The 17174-nt window shown below is 40.8% G+C and overlaps 1 protein-coding gene across 1 annotated transcript; it reads left to right on the top strand.

Annotated features, from left to right (window-relative positions):
• Positions 1–24: 24 nt before the first annotated feature.
• Positions 25–16449, top strand: UGDH (UDP-glucose 6-dehydrogenase). The gene is made up of 12 exons (XM_080409127.1): positions 25–192; positions 884–1052; positions 3393–3494; positions 4882–5082; positions 5168–5365; positions 5850–5997; positions 7212–7306; positions 10183–10313; positions 11029–11162; positions 12322–12413; positions 12497–12607; positions 15204–16449. Exons 2-12 carry the CDS (start codon positions 891–893, stop codon positions 15312–15314), a joined length of 1485 nt encoding a protein of 494 aa, XP_080265253.1. The 5' UTR covers positions 25–192; positions 884–890; the 3' UTR covers positions 15315–16449.
• Positions 16450–17174: the final 725 nt, after the last annotated feature.

The raw sequence follows: 17174 nt of genomic DNA on the forward strand, positions 1-17174 counted from the left end.
GAGGAGGCGGGGCTGGCCTGGCTCGGCGTCCGCGGGATGAAACGGCCGCCTCGGCCCCGCGGCGGCCCTTTAAATAGCCGCCGCCGCCGCCGCCCGGCTTGTAGCGGAGCGTCGGTCTGAGCTGGCTGAGCATCCTCGCGGCAGCCCTCCGGCTCGATCTGTGGCGGCGGGGCAGGAACGCGCCTGCCCGCAGTAAGTCTCCGGGCTGCGGCTTCGGTGTCGGCCGCTGGTTGCCTCGCCGCCTTCCCTGGCGGCTCCCCGGGGCGGCGGTGGCCTTTCCCGCCAGCTGCCGCCCCCCGGAGCGTGGGGCCGGGGGGCGGCCGGGGAGCCGCTCTCCGCCGCGGCTGGCGGGAGCCTTTCCACTGGGCTTCCGGGGATGGAGCCGGGGGGTGGGTCGGCGTCGGCCCCGGCCCGAGTCGCTTCGGGGGGAGCGCGGTCGGCCCCGGGCCCGCTCCCTCCACCGGGGGGGAGGCGGGAGCCGCGGCCTCCACGCTGACCGCGCCTTTCCCGGCCGAGGGGCTCCGGGGACAGGGCGGGGGCCGGCGCGGGTACCTCCCCCGGTACGCTGCTCGCTGCTCACGGCTGGGGCTGTCGCGGCATCTGCGGTTCCCCAGCCGAGGGGTGGCCGCAAGGGGACCGCGGAACGCGCTTCCTCAGCGGCGTGTGCGCGGCTCCCGGGAGCGGGACAGGCGGCGCGGCCTTCCCGGGGCGGGGGGTGGGGGGAGATTGCTGCCGCTCCTTCCGAGATCGGCTGCAAGAAAATGTTCCTCCCTGTGCCAGCATAAGAAAACCTCAAATCATTAATTCTCTTCTATCTCCTTGAGTCTCTGGCCAGTGTTTTTATTTGTAACTCCTCATCCTCCTTTCCTCACCCCCTTCCTAGGGTAATCATGTTTGAAATTAAGAAGATCTGCTGCATTGGTGCTGGTTATGTTGGCGGGCCAACCTGTAGTGTTATTGCCCAGATGTGCCCCAGTATCAAAGTTACTGTCGTGGATGTCAATGAGGCCAGAATAAATGCCTGGAATTCAGATACACTCCCCATCTATGAGGTAAACTTGTCTCTTGTCTCCTCTTCCAGCCAGAGTTGTTTGCTGCTCCCCACCACATGGCATTTCCACATGGCCCACTTCTGAAGCTTGATAAGTGTAGCACAGTGATGTCCCTCAAAAAGAGTATTCTGGAACAGCTACTTATTGCTACTGCTCATTAAACCAGATTATTAGGATAACTTCATATTCAAGGGCAGACAGGTATTCAGGGATTATATACAAAGGGCCTAATAAGGAAGAATGTAACTGTTTATGTAGTGAATTGTCCTAAATCATGCTGACTTTCTTTTGGGACCCCATTTAATCACAGCGTAGTCATCTTACTCAGTTATAGATATTATCTGCTGTGTTGCAGCACAATATGAAAGTGTAGCACTGAGCGATAAGGTTTATTCCCATTCTGGATACTGCCAAAATCCAGTCTGTGCTGCCTCTTAACCATGTTGTAAACTGAGGACAGTAGTGTTCTTGATTCGCATGTTCCGTAAACTTCCAGTCTGGCCTGGGAAGGCTAGGCCAGATAAAAATTATTTTTAAATGTCTCACTCGGTCACTCCTTCATCACAGAATGATTTCAATTTGAGGATGTTGTAAAGCAGTTTTCTATTTTGCTTGTCTTAGTACTTATTATTTTTTACTTTTTTTTACCCTTTAAGAATAGGTCTGTCTTGTTCATTCTTTTGTGAGAGTTTTTATAGGTTTGAATTCTTAAATGGGAGTGAAAACTTGTCTTCACTTGATTCCCACAGACAAGTATGTTGCCTGGTACTAAGTTTTTTGGGTTTTTTGCTATGAGTCCTCTCAAATCCTGTCTATACTGTAACGCTAATGTATTTTTTTTCTCTGAAAACCAAATCTATACTGTGAGTCTCCAAGCAAAGATTAGTGGGCCTCCTTTGTCATACGTATTAAAAGGAAAATGTGTGTAATGCTCAGATTAGCAGGTGAGACATGAATAAAGATTGTGAAAGTAAGTACTTTGTTTTCTATAAACACTTAGACTGGGCTGGTCTTGGCATGTTTTTTAAAAAAACAACAAAACCAACAAACTCACAACATCTGTTTCCTGGAATGGTATCCTTTGCTTACAAAGAATGTACAAAAACTGCCAAGAATTAGTTCAGACAGTTGTAAAATTGAGTCATTGCACAGTGAGGTTTTCTTGTAGTTTTTGTTCTGTTTTTTTGTTCCCAGTGTCAGAAATTGTCTAGTGGGCTGCTTTTCTGTTTACATCCTAGTAAGACCATAGTTGGAACATATGATGGGTTGTAACTCATGTTGTTCTGCCTGTGCTGACCTTTGTTTTCCTTTTTAGTAGGTATTTGGTATAAAGCGAGACAGCAGACATGTCTTGCATAAGAAAGCTTCTGCTTTGTTTTGCTTTATCTCCCTCCAGTGAACCTTTTCCTTCCTGGCACTTGTATATCATGTGTCATGATAAGTGTCGCCCAGGCTGGAGATTTGATCACCAGGTTACATGTGTAACTTTATTTTTCAAACAAAATGTAAAGGCTTCTTTTATCTGACAACTATATCTTGGTTAATAATTTTGCAAACCCTTCTAATACAGAAGATGGCTCGTGCACATGAGCTCCTGTTCCTTTTGTCTGAGTGGAGGGAGGTGTTAAGGGGAGGGAAATTATTACAGCACAGTATGTGTGTCTGGAAAGACTGTCATCAAATCATGCCTGTGATTCTTCCACACTGCGGGTATAGTGCCATGGTAAACTTAATCTGGTGCAAAGATGAATGGTTGCCAAAAGGAGTGGTCTTATCTCCTGTGTGTCTCCACTGCCTTTCTTTCACTGTATCTGGGCTTGCTAATTTGGTGGAGGATTTCTTTGTGGGTTTTTTTTGTGCTGAATCAGTTTTAGATGTTGGGAATCATGGAGTGTGTAGCTGAGGGAAAAGGAGAGTTGGCATCACCTCTTTTGTTTGCAGCCTAGTATGTAAGACTTAACTTCTTGAATCTACTTAACACAGCTTTACAGGTATTCTTTAATTGTTGCTCATGGTAATAGAATTGAGCATAGGAATAACTGGAGCCTAAAATTTGGTGTGCAAATAACAATTCAGTGTGGCTGAAAGCTTCAAGACAGTGTTTTGAATAAGAAAGGGCTCTATTTTTCACTATGTAAAATCTGCAGAATCTGTACTTCGCATCTGGCAGACTAAAAACATGCCAGACTGAGGTGGTGGTGGAGGGAGGGGAAGTCTTTTTTTTTTTTTTTTTTTTTTTTTTTTTTATCTGAAATGATGTGCTGTTTGTTTGGGCATGCAGTTCACTGTTATTCTAACTGCATTAACCTTAACTGCTTTTTTGTTTTTTTTTTTTTTCAGCCAGGGTTAAAAGAAGTGGTAGAATCCTGTCGAGGAAGAAACCTCTTCTTTTCCACCAGTATTGATGATGCCATTAGAGAAGCTGATCTTGTATTTATTTCTGTAAGTTTAGGGAGACAAAGTGATTGTGTATGTGCATTTGTCTTTTTTTTTTTTTTTTTTTCTCTTTATAATCAAATCATTATGTTCCTCTTATGTTACGAAGAGGTCTTTGTTTTGTCATATAGATTCAGTTAAGCAGTGTCATGTCACTCAGTTTTCTCCTTGCCTTTGTGTACTGTGGAAAGTGTTGAGTAAGCTTTTTATTTTATTTTTATCTGTTTCTTATAGCCAGTAGAATAGCTGACAAATGAACAGGCTCTAAGTAAAAATGACAATGTTGATATTTAGCTTGGTTAGATGTATGTGGTCTTAGAGTAGAATGTAGTGCAGATCTGTCGTTGCAGTGTACTATTGAAATCTATGGGACTTCAATAATATTAGTATGGTTCCTAGATATAAGGATACAAAATCATATACTGATTGAGTTACAAAGATAACTTATTTCTAGAAGTTTTTAAAAAACATGTATTAATGACAGAGAGGATAGTCTTAATATTTTATAGCTTTAATATTTCTAAGCGGTTGTCACCACTAGGAAGACTATCCAGTCAAACATACAGTGTGACCTTTTGTATTCTAGAAGGTTGTTTGTAATTCGCAATCCAAAAGAAATAATTGCTATTCATCTTGGTAGGCCACAGTTGAGGGTTTTTTGGTAAAGTCCTCTTCTCTTGAGACCCCTTCTTTTTTTAGGGCACGTCAGTACAGAGCTCTCTTTCTGATAGTATTTTTCTCCATTCATTAAGTCTGAAACAAATGCTACTTGGCTGGATGGCTGCCACTAATACAGCCCATATATAGCTACCTGTCCTTGGCTTAAACCATGCTGTTGTGTTTTACATGTTGTTGCCATTTCTTCTTTCAGTTCGTAATGAAAAGAACCCTCTGTCTTAATCTAAATGTCGTGTTTTCCCTCATGTTGCCTTGTCTGTGTACTTCAGTATAGCAATTTCAGCAGTTCTACACTTAAGTTTCACTGCAAAGTGGGTTTAAACTACAACTGCCTCACTAGCTGTAAGATTCTCGTGAATTTTTGCACTTCTAATATGGGACAGGAAACAAAAGGTGGCTGGCTGTAATCATGAAGAAATTACTGGGGTTTTCAGAATAAGGACTGAGTTTTGCCACAGCCTGCAGAGCTGCTATGAATTGTTCTTGTTTAAATTCTATTTGAATAGAGGCCAAGGAGCTTTCTTTAGAAGACAAAAATGGGTAATTGAGAAAGCTAGTAGCTGTTCATCTGATATGGTAACTAGAATAATTCTGTGGTAGAAGCAAGCTGGAATCTGGGATGGAAAAATCTGTCATTCTTAACAATTTCACATTGTCAGTACCTCTTGTTAAGATACCTGCAACATTTCTTCCCCCTTTGTGTATTTGTAACTAGGTTAACACTCCCACAAAGACCTATGGGATGGGAAAAGGCCGAGCAGCTGATCTGAAATACATTGAAGCTTGTGCAAGAAGGATTGTACAAAATTCAAATGGTTATAAGATTGTCACTGAGAAAAGCACAGTTCCAGTACGTGCTGCAGAGAGCATTCGTCGAATATTTGATGCTAATACGAAGCCTGACTTGGATTTGCAGGTAAGTGTAATCTTGAGTTGTGTACTTAAAAGGCCGCTGTTTCCTTTTTGGCTTTTATCTGCTGTTCTTTTTTCTGTGCCTGTAGGTGCTGTCTAACCCAGAGTTCCTTGCAGAAGGAACAGCCATCAAGGACCTCAAGAACCCAGACAGAGTGCTTATTGGTGGAGATGATTCTCCAGAGGGACAGAAAGCTGTCCGTGCTCTTTGTGCTGTTTATGAGCATTGGGTGCCCAAAGAAAAAATCCTCACAACCAATACGTGGTCATCAGAACTTTCTAAACTGGTTAGTGTTACTCATCACTGTTCTCTGCAATGAGCAAAGGGTGTGACACAAAGCTCAGAAGCAGTTCACTGGTACTGAGTAGAGCAGCTAGGAAAGACAAATGCGGCCGGGTGTACGCAATATGTATGTCAAAGGATACTCATGTTTTCCAATTATCTCAGCTGCACTAATAGATGACACCAACTTCTCATGAAATTTTTTTCTCACTTTTATTGCTGTCTTATTACTAAGAGTAAATCTACAGTGCTCCAGAAACTGGTTGCCATCATAAAATGGTTCAAATTCTGCATTTGTTAAGCATTACATTATTTTGCTTAGATTCCATTAACTGGCATTTATGTATTAAACTGGTTATGTTACCATTTTGTATCTCAAGAGTTGCATAGATACTTCTGGAAGGATTACTTTAGTAACTTCCTTTGGTCTGTCAGCATCTTGGTTTCTGGAAAAATCAAGTTCCCTTTACTATGTTTTTTATTTACAGGCAGCTAATGCTTTCCTTGCCCAAAGAATCAGCAGCATTAACTCAATCAGTGCACTGTGTGAAGCTACAGGAGCAGATGTTGAAGAAGTGGCAAGAGCTATTGGAACAGACCAAAGAATTGGAAATAAGTTTCTCAAAGCCAGTGTTGGTAAATGGAAAATCCTGTTTTTTTTTTTCCCTTCTGGGCTTCTGTTTAGTAGTGCAATAGGTCTACTAGCAGTGCTTTGAAGTAGGTGATCTGATACTCTAAAATCTTCTACAGTGTGAGTGTGTGAAAATATTGCTGTAGAGTACTAGCATAAATCAGTTTTTGTGGTAAAACATTGTGACTGATGTTGCTCTAGACCCTGGCAGTCTGAAACCTGAGATTTCAGGCTGCATGGTTTATCCTGCCTGGGACACGGGGAAAAAAAAGCTGCAACTTTGTTTTTCTGAAGCATCACTAATGATAGTGCTTTCCAAGATATCTTCCCAGTTGGAACTGCTGCAATTTTGTTTAGGAGTTGCTGCCAGTGGCCTGAGGAAGGAGATGCCTCTAGGTCAGAATGCTTGATGGCAACTTGTGTTTTGTAGGATGAATTCAGTTTGTTTAGATTTATTAGAGTAAGAGTTGATGAAGCGGTGATCAGTGCCACAAACCTTCAGACTTACAGAACAAGACTAAAGCCTATCTGTATGGTTACAGACTTCATGCTAGAAAAAGAGTGACTTTAAAGTAACCTTACTAAATATAACCTCTCCTAGAGACTATGTAAGAATGAAAAGTAGATGGCAAATACATTACCAAATTCCCCATTAGGTGGTTATAATTCTTTCTACAGTGTGTTGCTTCTGGAACTCTACTGAGCAAAGTTCTAGGGGGCAAGGATCCTTCTATTAATTGTTTCAGTTCTCCCTTAGTCAGCTGTGGTGAGCTTTGACTCTTGGCAACGATCAAATACTCATTTGGGGGTGGGGGAGGAAAGAACATGATCTTAACATGCTTGTTCTGAGAAATACTATTTTATATCTGTAGGTAGGGGGAGAGCAAACCCAGAAGCTTCTCCACCCACTTCTAATAAAAAAAGGGAAACATATGATAAGATAGCTCTAAGACTGGATTAAAACTTCCATTTACTTCAGTGGGACCTGAGGCAGATTTTAAGGCTTCTGTAACTGATAAAGTAGTTAGGCCCAGGAGTTGAATTTTTGAGAGGGTCTTAATGTTTTAATTTGCTAGCAGTAAAAAACTAGGAAACATAATACTTGACATGTAATATACATGACAACGACATGTCAATGACTGCAAAAAACTACTTGATTCCAAAGAGTGAGTTAGAATAGTACCTTAGTCGCCTATAAAATAACCATTTTGTTTTCCAGGGTTTGGAGGTAGCTGTTTTCAGAAGGATGTCTTGAATTTAGTGTACCTCTGTGAGGCACTGAACTTACCTGAAGTAGCCCGCTACTGGCAACAGGTAAAAGTTCTTCACTAATTTTTTTTGAGGGGGCGACATTTCTTCAGCATTGAGCTTTTGAGCATTGCCCACCTAATCTGTGTTTCAGCTTTAAAGAACAGATACCTTAACCTTGATCATATTTACATTTTGGGGCCCTCAGCCTAACTCTGACTCTTGATACTTGTGGGTGCTTAGGCTTTTTTGGGGTGAATTAAATTGCCTGGATCAAATGGATTGGGAAGTTGTCTAGAAGTAGCAGTAGAAAATGAAGTGCAAGCATGTCTATACTCATATCTTCCTCTTGCACTTGGTTATCTCTGTCCACTTTGAATTCAAAGCTTATGATCTCTTCCTCTACTTCTACAGTTCCTTTTCTGAAAGAACTCACAGAACTTGCTGTTCTTTTAAAAAAACATGGTTATTGCTTTTCCCTGGCTAATGTTAGGAATGATTGGGAAGAGGTGGATGCTCCTAGGCCTAGAACCAACACAGCGATACCAGAATGCTTGGCCTGTACTTGCAATTCTTTCACTATTAATCAGTGAAAGCATCTCACCCCTCTTCCCAGTCCTGAATGAGGAAGCAGCTTTGACATGGGCAGTATGGTCAAAAGAACAGCACTGGCTGCTTGTTCTGATATAGGCTATGGTGGTCAAGTACAAGGCTGCCTAGCCGATGCCTCCAGAACACCAAGCACATGACCTGCCTACCTTATTGGCAGCTTGCTTTTTTTTAAAAAAATCTTCCTTTTGGCTAGCCTTTTTTTGCCTTGTTTTCCTCCATCCCAGTCTGCTGCCAAATAAACAACCTGCCCATAATTTTTCCATCATTGGTCAGTTGTGCCACATCAACACTGAAGTCTGAGTGTTATCTGTGACTTCTGTGAGCCTCTTGCATTAACTGTGATGTCCAGTGGGTTTCTACATAGTGCTCATAGTTTAAGCTCCAACCAGGTGCTGGTCAGCAGCCTAGTTACTTGCTTGCAACAATAACTCTTACATTAATTGCTTGGGACAAGGAAGACAAGGGTCTTATGCTGTCTGCCTCTGAAGAGGTTCAGACTGACATCTTCCTTAAAAATGTACTTCATTGGGATAGTCTGGTCCGTGGTGGAAAGGCTTGCAGTCCTGTCAGTGAAAAGATTAACACTGCATGCACCTTGTGCAAGCATCCCAGAGAGGTTTGGTTCAGTGTAGGACTTGAATGCAATTGGCACAGTAGGAAAGAGGAGCCCTAGGTTCCTATACTTGCTTCAATAACTACTGCTTTTACTTAGAATAAGATGTAAGCAGACAACAGACAATCCCTGGAGCAGCAGGAGCTGTGGGAACTAACCATGTTACCTTGCTGATAATCTGATGAGTAAGGAAGAATTAATAGTGTCTTGAAAGAGACACATTGGTTTGGTTGTGTCCTTTGAGATCACAAGGGTCCTTCTCAAAATGCAACCTACTTGGGATCTTGGCAACCCAAAGGCATACAAATACTTAATGGTTACTCTGCGTGGAGGTGTGTTTTAATTTAACAAAAGCTTAAAAGGTTGTATTGTAAACTAGTTTGTTTAGATTAAAAGTGCTTTTAATGCTTTTATACTCTTTAAACTTGAGTATGAGAGTAATTCTTTGCGGTGTTTCTATATGACTTATTAAGCTGTGGACAAATCAGATGGTAAGAACAGCTGCTGCAGAGTTAGGGTGAAATGCTGTGCTTATGTAGTACAACCCTTACTTGCACCTTCTGCTTCCTCAGAGCACTGTCATCTTGCAGAGGTCTGTCTGCCTCAGCCCACGCTGGTCAAGTCATGTAATACACACACGTGCACCTGCATAAGCAACTGTGGGAACCCCTGAGCACTGCACTGTCAGCAGCTCAGGTCAGATTTCAGCATCATGTGCGCATGGGAGACCTCAGACTGTTCTGAGGACAGAATGCAAGCTCTGGAGGATATGAGGATCAGAGCAGCCCCAGAACCCCAACTGTTAGTCTCTCTGGCCTTTAGACAGGACAGGGCCTCTAATACTGAAATCTTCATTCCTTGAAGTGCACCTGCAGGAAGAAATGTGTCCCTCTTACCCTGTCAGCTGTTTCTTTTTTCCCCCGTCACCACCCTACTGAATTGCATAAATCTCACTGCTTTAATTTCTTTTCCTCAAAGAAATCTGATTTGCCAGTATCTTTCTACTGTGTAGTTACACCTTTTGTTTAATAGGCTGATGCTGTTAACTCCTGATTTGCGTTGAAAGCCTCAAAACAGGGGGAAGTGTAGTTCTTTCCAGTGCATGCCGAATGCTTGACTAGGTGGGGGAACCTACCTTTCCTATTCTGCTAGTGATCCAGTGCTCTCTCTGTGTTAAGGGCTGGAGATCAAAGTATGAAGCAGGATGAAGGGAAGTACAGGAACAATTAGTGAGTGAACTCACTTTCATGTCATAACAAAAGTGAGGTACTTAAATCTGGCTTAACCACACTAATTTTGTGTACTGAAATCAGTGTGGATTAAAAAGGCTAAACATGTGTAACAACTGTGAGAACATGGAATGTAAGGAAGTGCAGGTCTGGTGACATCAAGTACTCAGCACTGAAATTGCTTTCCATGTTTCTGCCTGGAATACAGTAAGTTATAGAATTAAAATAGAAAGCAATCTGAAAAAATCCTAGCCTTCAAACTGTATAACGTATGATAGTATGTGTGTAGATGCATCTACGGTCATTGATTAAAATAGGATTTGTCTCAGAATTTGCTAGATTGACTAAATTTATCTTTGGATTATTTACAATACTGAGTAAAAATACTGAACTTTCTCTTCTAAGCCTCTGTTAAACGATTGTTAATAGAATCTATGTGTAGCTTAAAATGGCTCCCTTCTGTACCATCATGTTTTACATAATTCCAGGTAATAGACATGAATGATTACCAGAGAAGAAGATTTGCTTCCCGCATTATTGACAGTTTGTTCAATACTGTCACTGATAAGAAGATTGCTATTTTAGGGTTTGCATTCAAAAAGGATACTGGGGACACAAGGTAAGAAAGTGAGTTCAGTTCACTAACATGGATTCCCTATGCTTGTCATCAGCTAAGCAGCTGAAGCCCCCAGCTGAATTGCGTTAATAAGGGTCCCATATCTGATCTATGCTTAACTGTTAGTGACTGAATTGGTTTGTAGTAAGTATTGATCTTTCTTAAATGGGTGGGACAACTGATTTTTGACCTCCACAACGCACCTGAATAATCCGGAAGCTAAAGCAGTTAACTCTAGTCCTTATTAACTTGCATAAGCGAAGAGATTTTGACAGAGTCCTTCTCTTCTGTGGAGAATGTAATGCAAACATTTTTGCAACTGGTTCTAAATTGCTGTGTGAAGCCCAAGTTTTAGTTTTGCTTCCCCAAGGTGGTAAATCCTGGTTTCCTGTAAAGCTCAAACTTGGTAGAACTCTCCAACTGCAGTTTGTAGGGAATACTTATAAGCTTGATGCCTTGTTAATTATAGTCAATAGGAGACCTGGGGCTTAGTATCTCTTTTGCATGATTCAGCAAGAGAGATGTAAACTTAATTTTTTTTAATTACTCTCCTTGGTGTCCCTCAAGATTTTCAAGTTTGCTGGCATGGATTACCACTAAGATGTTTAATGTAAAACTGGTATAAAGGCTTTGACATTGCATGTCTATAGACACTTGAAGACTTTTGGTGCTTAGAACATGCCACCTGGTTTGTTAACTGATTGATTCACTTCCTTAGAGAGTCATCCAGTATCTACATTAGCAAGTATTTAATGGATGAAGGAGCAAAGCTCCACATCTATGATCCTAAAGTACCTAAGGAACAGATAGTCCTGGATCTCTCACATCCAGGTGTCTCAGAAGATAACCAAGGTAAGAATGCTCATTTAAAACTTATTTCCCCGCTTCCCTCTCCAACCTCTTCTCAAAATACACAAGGTCTGTTTAAACACTATAAGCTCATTTTCACATTTTCACCATGGCAATGATGTGCTGCTGTTGGTTACGCTTATTAGAAGATTTCCATAGCCCAGAGGATTACTGTAACTCTTCCCACTTTCCCTATAGCATTTTATAGATAAATGCTAATTCTGTACTCTTGTATATTTTTCTTTTGATAAACATTAATTTGAATACATGCAAAGAATTTTCCCTCTGCATAATTAAAAGAAAGAGAAAGAAGCATGTCCAGAATTAGGAAAGACTAGTGTTTGCTGTTCTGTCAGCTCCTCTGTGTCTTGAGTCCTGTCTTGCCTTAGTTCTTGCTTGCATATCTAAAGTAGAAATAAAGAAGTAATTCTGGAATTCACTATAGAGTATTCTCTCTTCCCCCATATCACTTCTAAATTCATTTGTTCCTTTAAATTCAAGAAGACTTTTAAGTATTCATCTATGACTAAAATTTCTTGGAGAGGCAGGGGGTATTTGGGATTTCTGTTTTCTTTTCTTATTGGGGAAGTGGAAAATGGGGATGAGGGAGGAAGTGTAGATCAGGCTTCTAGAGGTATAGACAATGGAGAAAGATGAGCTGTGATGAAGAAGAGTAAAGGCTATACATTATTTGACATGCCCTTGAATTAGAGGGGGTGGGGAGGGTTGCCTCTAGGCAGCTGTTGGGGCAGTCAGAGGGTGAACATAGTCCCTAGTGAGCCATGTGTATAGTCTTAGTGTGATCTGAGTGTTAAATTGGAACTGTGATGTGCTGCTGTTGTACAGGCAATGACCTTTGAGCATTGGCATTTGAACATTCCATAGTAGCTTCTATTTCTAGAGATGCTGTTGACCATTAAAATCAAATTTGAATGCTTAACTTCAAACATTTAAGCGCTCTGACTATCCAAATGCCAGGTACAAGCTGCTTTTAAATAAGTGAAATCAAAGGGACAAATGGCTTGATAGAATGCATCTCTAGCTGAGTGACTTGAAATTCCTTGTTTGTGTAGGGCAAAGAAGGAGACTAATTTTCCAGGACTGCACCAGATTGATGCTAAAGACGTGTGTGGAATAAAACTTTATTTTACTTCTGTTGCAGTGTCTCGGTTGGTCACTATCAGTAAAGATCCCTACGAAGCCTGTGATGGAGCTCATGCCCTTGTAATTTGCACAGAATGGGACATGTTTAAGGTAGATGTGATCTTTAATTTAAATTAAAGAAAAAGAGGGAGTGTTATGTTACTTATTCTATTTGCTTTAATTGCCCTTTACAGGAGTTAGATTATGAACGCATTCATAAGAAGATGCTGAAGCCTGCATTTATCTTTGATGGTAGGAGAGTTCTAGATGATCTTCACAATGAGCTACAAGTCATTGGCTTCCAGGTAATCAGCTGGGTGATGCTGCTGCTTATGTTTCTTTTCTTCTGCTCTGTTCCTTCTTGCTTTCTCTCCCTCTGCAATGACCAAGTACCAAGGGAAAAAAAACCTTTTCAGGTGAGGATTTAAATCTAAACACATCTGTACTTAAGTCTCTTCACTTGTGCTGTCTTCCTCCATGATTTACTATTTTCAGACTGATGCTTTGTTAAATTCCAAGCTACATGAGACTATGCCATGACTATGCCATCAACATTCAGCAGTCTAAGCATGCCTTGGAATCAGAATTTTTAGGTTTAGGTTGGAAAAGACCTTCAAGAAAATCAGAGTCCAACTGTAAACCTAACATCTGAATGCCACTCTGCCCTTCTTTGGACTGGGGAAATCATGCAGAATAATGAGATGTAAAAACCTGCTAAATTGCAATAGTGTCATCCATTCTAGGTAATCAGCAGGGTATTTCATTCCAAAACTAGCCCCTTTTGCAGCTTCCTCAAGTCCTGCAGTCTTTGCTGCTACCAACCAGCAGAAGGACTGAGCTTAGCATTTGGTTTACATTATAGCTTGTGCCACAGCCCCTACCTGAAACTTATTTTAACACCACCAAAGAAAAAACAGCATTTAAAATTGACAGTAACGGGACTTAAAGCCAGACGAGGTGTAATGCAGGTAACAAATGTTTTATCAGCCAGTGAGATCCTCTACTTAGACTTAATATTAAGAGTAATTTGGACTTTTCTCCCTGAGATCTGCACAACAAGGCTGGCTGACATTGGTGATGAAAACATGGTACACAAAGATGTATCTGAAGATAAGTCTGTGAAATGCTGAAGTCTTACATGGGAAGCTGGAGGAGATGATTGATTAGTCCTTTATGATTGATTAATGTCAGCCAGAAAATCAAAACAATGATGTTTGCTTACACCAAAGAGGACCCTGAAGCAAATGTTTAACTTAAGCATTTTGCTAAGCTAATAGCAAATTATGTATCAGATCATAGTCTATGTGAAACTTCTCCTAGGGACTTCGGAAGTCTGTGGCTTAAAATCAGACTGTGTCTTTGCATTTCATAGCTCTTGGGTGACTTTCCTTCTGTGAAATTCTAGTTGAATTTTTAACCAGTTTGTGAGTTTGCTGTCCAGGTTTATTACCCAGATTTTTCATCCAGGATATCATTACAAAGGCATTAAATAATTGACCTGTATTCTTTGTATAAAACAATAAAAAGGATTTTGTCTTGCAAAGACAACCCCAAAATTTATTTTTTTTTTAGGGTCCCAGTCTTTTTAACTGCCCTTGTTGCAATTCCATTATATACAATCCAAATCTATGAATTTCATCTGTTATAATTTTTTTCAACCTGAAGTTCAGAACTTTAAACACCTACAATTTCAATTATAACCTGTTTGCACAGTGGAAGCTTAATTCAGGAAATGGGAATGTGAAGCTCTGTAATTCTAGGTAAAGCAATATCTGATCTGAGGAAAAAATCTGCTCGGGTCTTAAGTGGAGAAAGCAGAGTAAGCCTTGATTGAAGGGCTTGAAGCACTCTAGCACAGACAGAATTTGACTAATACTACAATCACCAAATCCCTGAATAATCCGATAGAAGCATCTCAGCCAGACACAATCAGAACAAAATCTACCACCCAGATCAGATGCATGTTTAAGTTGTGTTTCATTCTACGTACTCCTGAGTACTGTGGTTACTTGCATAATGGATATAGGATTTCTCTCTCGAAGTTTTCTTCCCCTATGTGAACTACAGTTACCTACAGTGTTCATGAACAGGCTTGTATAATTCATTTAACCAGTCAATTCAAGCTGTTATGGGCAAATATGGTACATACAGCCTGCATGACTGAATAACTCTCCAGAGTTAACTTGGTGGTCTGTGTAGAATGTACTTGAAATAGTTGAAGTATTTTGTCTTTTGGTGCTTTGCCTCTGACCTGCACTACTTGCTCAAGAAGAAAGCTACAGCTCTTCTTGTTTACTGGGTCTGAACTGTTCTGCTGTTGCTGTTCTTCTACAAGCTCTGTCCTTTGTGATTTAAATTAGCCTGATACAGAAATTAAGGGAACCTGTCTTGCCCTCTGAATTTTGCAGTACCTGGCTTGTGTGTGTTGACTTTGGTACATGCTCTCCCTTACAGAGAGCTGGCTGCCTTTAGCCCTTCAAAGTTGTGTTGCTTCTAAAACAACATGCTACATGATGGAGGGGGAAAGCCTTCTGTCCTAACTTACTGGGTATGATTTTTTTAGACAAAGGAGGCTGAGCCCACGTTTTGTAAATACACAGAAATATTTACTGATAGTCCTATAGAAGCTGAGGCACATGAATGCTCAAATGAGCAACATGCAGCTTTAGGCAAAGCAGGCACCTGTGAAAGGCTGGGGTTTTGTATTAAAAAAAAAAACAAAACTCTTTGCAACTCCAATCCCAGGAACTGTCCCTGGGCACACTGTGCTTTGTGGCTGGTATTAATGTAGCATTTGTGAAATGTAGTTTTGGTCCTGGATTTAGTTTGTAGATTCCTCATAGGCTGACACAATTATGTTAGCTTGCCACACTCACTTGGTAAATGTGTCTTCTCTTTCAGATTGAAACAATTGGGAAGAAGGTGTCAGCCAAAAGAATTCCTTTTGCTTCTTCATGTGAAATTCCGAAGTTCAGCCTGCAGGACCCACCTGTCAAAAAACCTAGAGTATAATGTTTAATAGGTACTGAAGGAATTCTGTGGACCTTCTTAGTGATAATAACTGTAAGCCTGTACTTTTTTAAGGAAAGATATTTTTCATAAACTAAACCAATTTTACACTAGAAACGGTACCTGGTACATTTGAATTCAGTCTATTTTCAAATCTCTATTTTTATAGCAATTTTTTTTGTTACTAAAGATGGTGCAGACCTGTTTTTAATAATGAATCATGTTTTAAGTGGAAAAGCTACCTTCAAACTGCAGACTTCTGCTTCCAGAGATGTTCCTAAACTGCACTTTAAATGTTTCAAGTTATATGAAAGCAAAAGAAATAGAATATCTTTTTACTTTAGTCCAGTTATGGACAGTGATCAGGAACTTTGTTCTCATCAACTTTTCACTTTCTTTTGGGGTGATTCTTTGCCCAGTTAAATGCTTGCACTAACTGGCACTGAAGTAAAAGGTAAGTTCTAAGTGAATTTGGTAGGATTTGGGTTGAGGCCTGAAATAGAGCCGACTGTAACAATAATACCTCAATCCTGGTTGGGATCAGTTGGCACCGAAGCAGTCTAAACTGCATCTGGTGGGAGGCCAGATAGTTCTGCAGGCATCTATAGCTGCTAGTCCACTGTCATTAAGTGATAGACTTGATCCACTGGCAGATCTTCACTTTTGATTCTTTGGTTTTCTTGCCTACATTCCATGTGCAGCCACATAAATTATTGATCTAATCAGATTCCTGGGTCAAGTTTTTCCCTAAGTTACAGCAATACAACCCATGTTCAGCAGAGGAGCATTCTGCTTGTTTGAACACTGAATTTAAGCAGTATTACATTAATTTGGTGTCAGTCTAAGTAGAAAGCAAATACTGGCTTCAAAGCTACCTGATGGTTATCTTTTTCCTTCCTTTCTGCTCACATACTTAATCTGAAAGCAGCATCCTTAATGAATCTGCAAAAATTACTCTGCTGTTAAGAAATTAATAAAAACTCAGTCCCATAAGTTAGTCAGCTTGCTACCTCATTTAATTAGCAGGAATGAATACTTCCTATGTTATCTTGATACTTTTGCCTTTATTATTACTTTTATTTCTATTTGGTTTTATTATTCTCAATTGGCCAGTACTATTAAAATCCTTGACGACAGAGTTTGTTTGGCTTGTTGCATTGGGCTGTAAAATGGAGGGGAGGACAGAGAAAGATGGACCATGAAGTTTTTGGACTAGAAGGCATATATGTATTAGCTGAATAATGTAGTGATGGGATGTTAGAGAATTATCTTGTGACTAGTCACATACCTTCTGAACTTACTTAATAGGTGTGCCTCCAAGTATGGTATATCAGTAGTTAACCAAGACGGCACTGATCATATGCTCTGTTCATGAGCGATCTTAAAATTACTTACCCACAGAAACAGACACAATTTAAGCTTTAGGACAAACATTTGAAGATGTAAGGAACTTGGATAACAATTTGGGTAGACAATACAAGATGGTGTTATCTGACTGAAATGGCTGTATTGTTGAACCAGATGCTTTCAGATTCTGCATGTTAATGGCTTCCATGTAGGGACTTACTATGCAGCAGTCACTCGGCACTTTGGGCAAACATGCCTCAGGCTTTTTGTCCTATCAAAAGATCTTCTGTGAGGAGCACTCAGTGAGTGGGAATTATGGGGGCCTCAAATCAAACTGTCATCCTCCATCATGCCATCTCTTCCAGTTCACTAGTGTTGCTTTCATACAACATGTGCAGAGCAGGGACAACACTGTGGTACAGTCGAGGTATTCATAAGTGTCGTAATCCAACTGATAGATCACCCTGTCTTTGCAGGTAGGCATCTTGACTACCTCTGCCCCCATAGCACCTGTGA

This window comes from Falco punctatus (genome assembly GCF_963210335.1).
Source record: "Falco punctatus genome assembly, chromosome: 1".
Taxonomy (NCBI): domain Eukaryota; kingdom Metazoa; phylum Chordata; class Aves; order Falconiformes; family Falconidae; genus Falco; species Falco punctatus.

Coding starts and splice junctions, on each gene's coding strand:
- UGDH (XM_080409127.1), top strand. CDS start 891: ATGTTTGAAATTAAGAAGATCTGCTGCATTGGTGCTGGTTATGTTGGC. Junction 10,314..11,028: donor AAGGATACTGGGGACACAAG/GTAAGAAAGTGA, acceptor TCACTTCCTTAG/AGAGTCATCCAGTATCTACA. Junction 12,608..15,203: donor TACAAGTCATTGGCTTCCAG/GTAATCAGCTGG, acceptor CTTCTCTTTCAG/ATTGAAACAATTGGGAAGAA.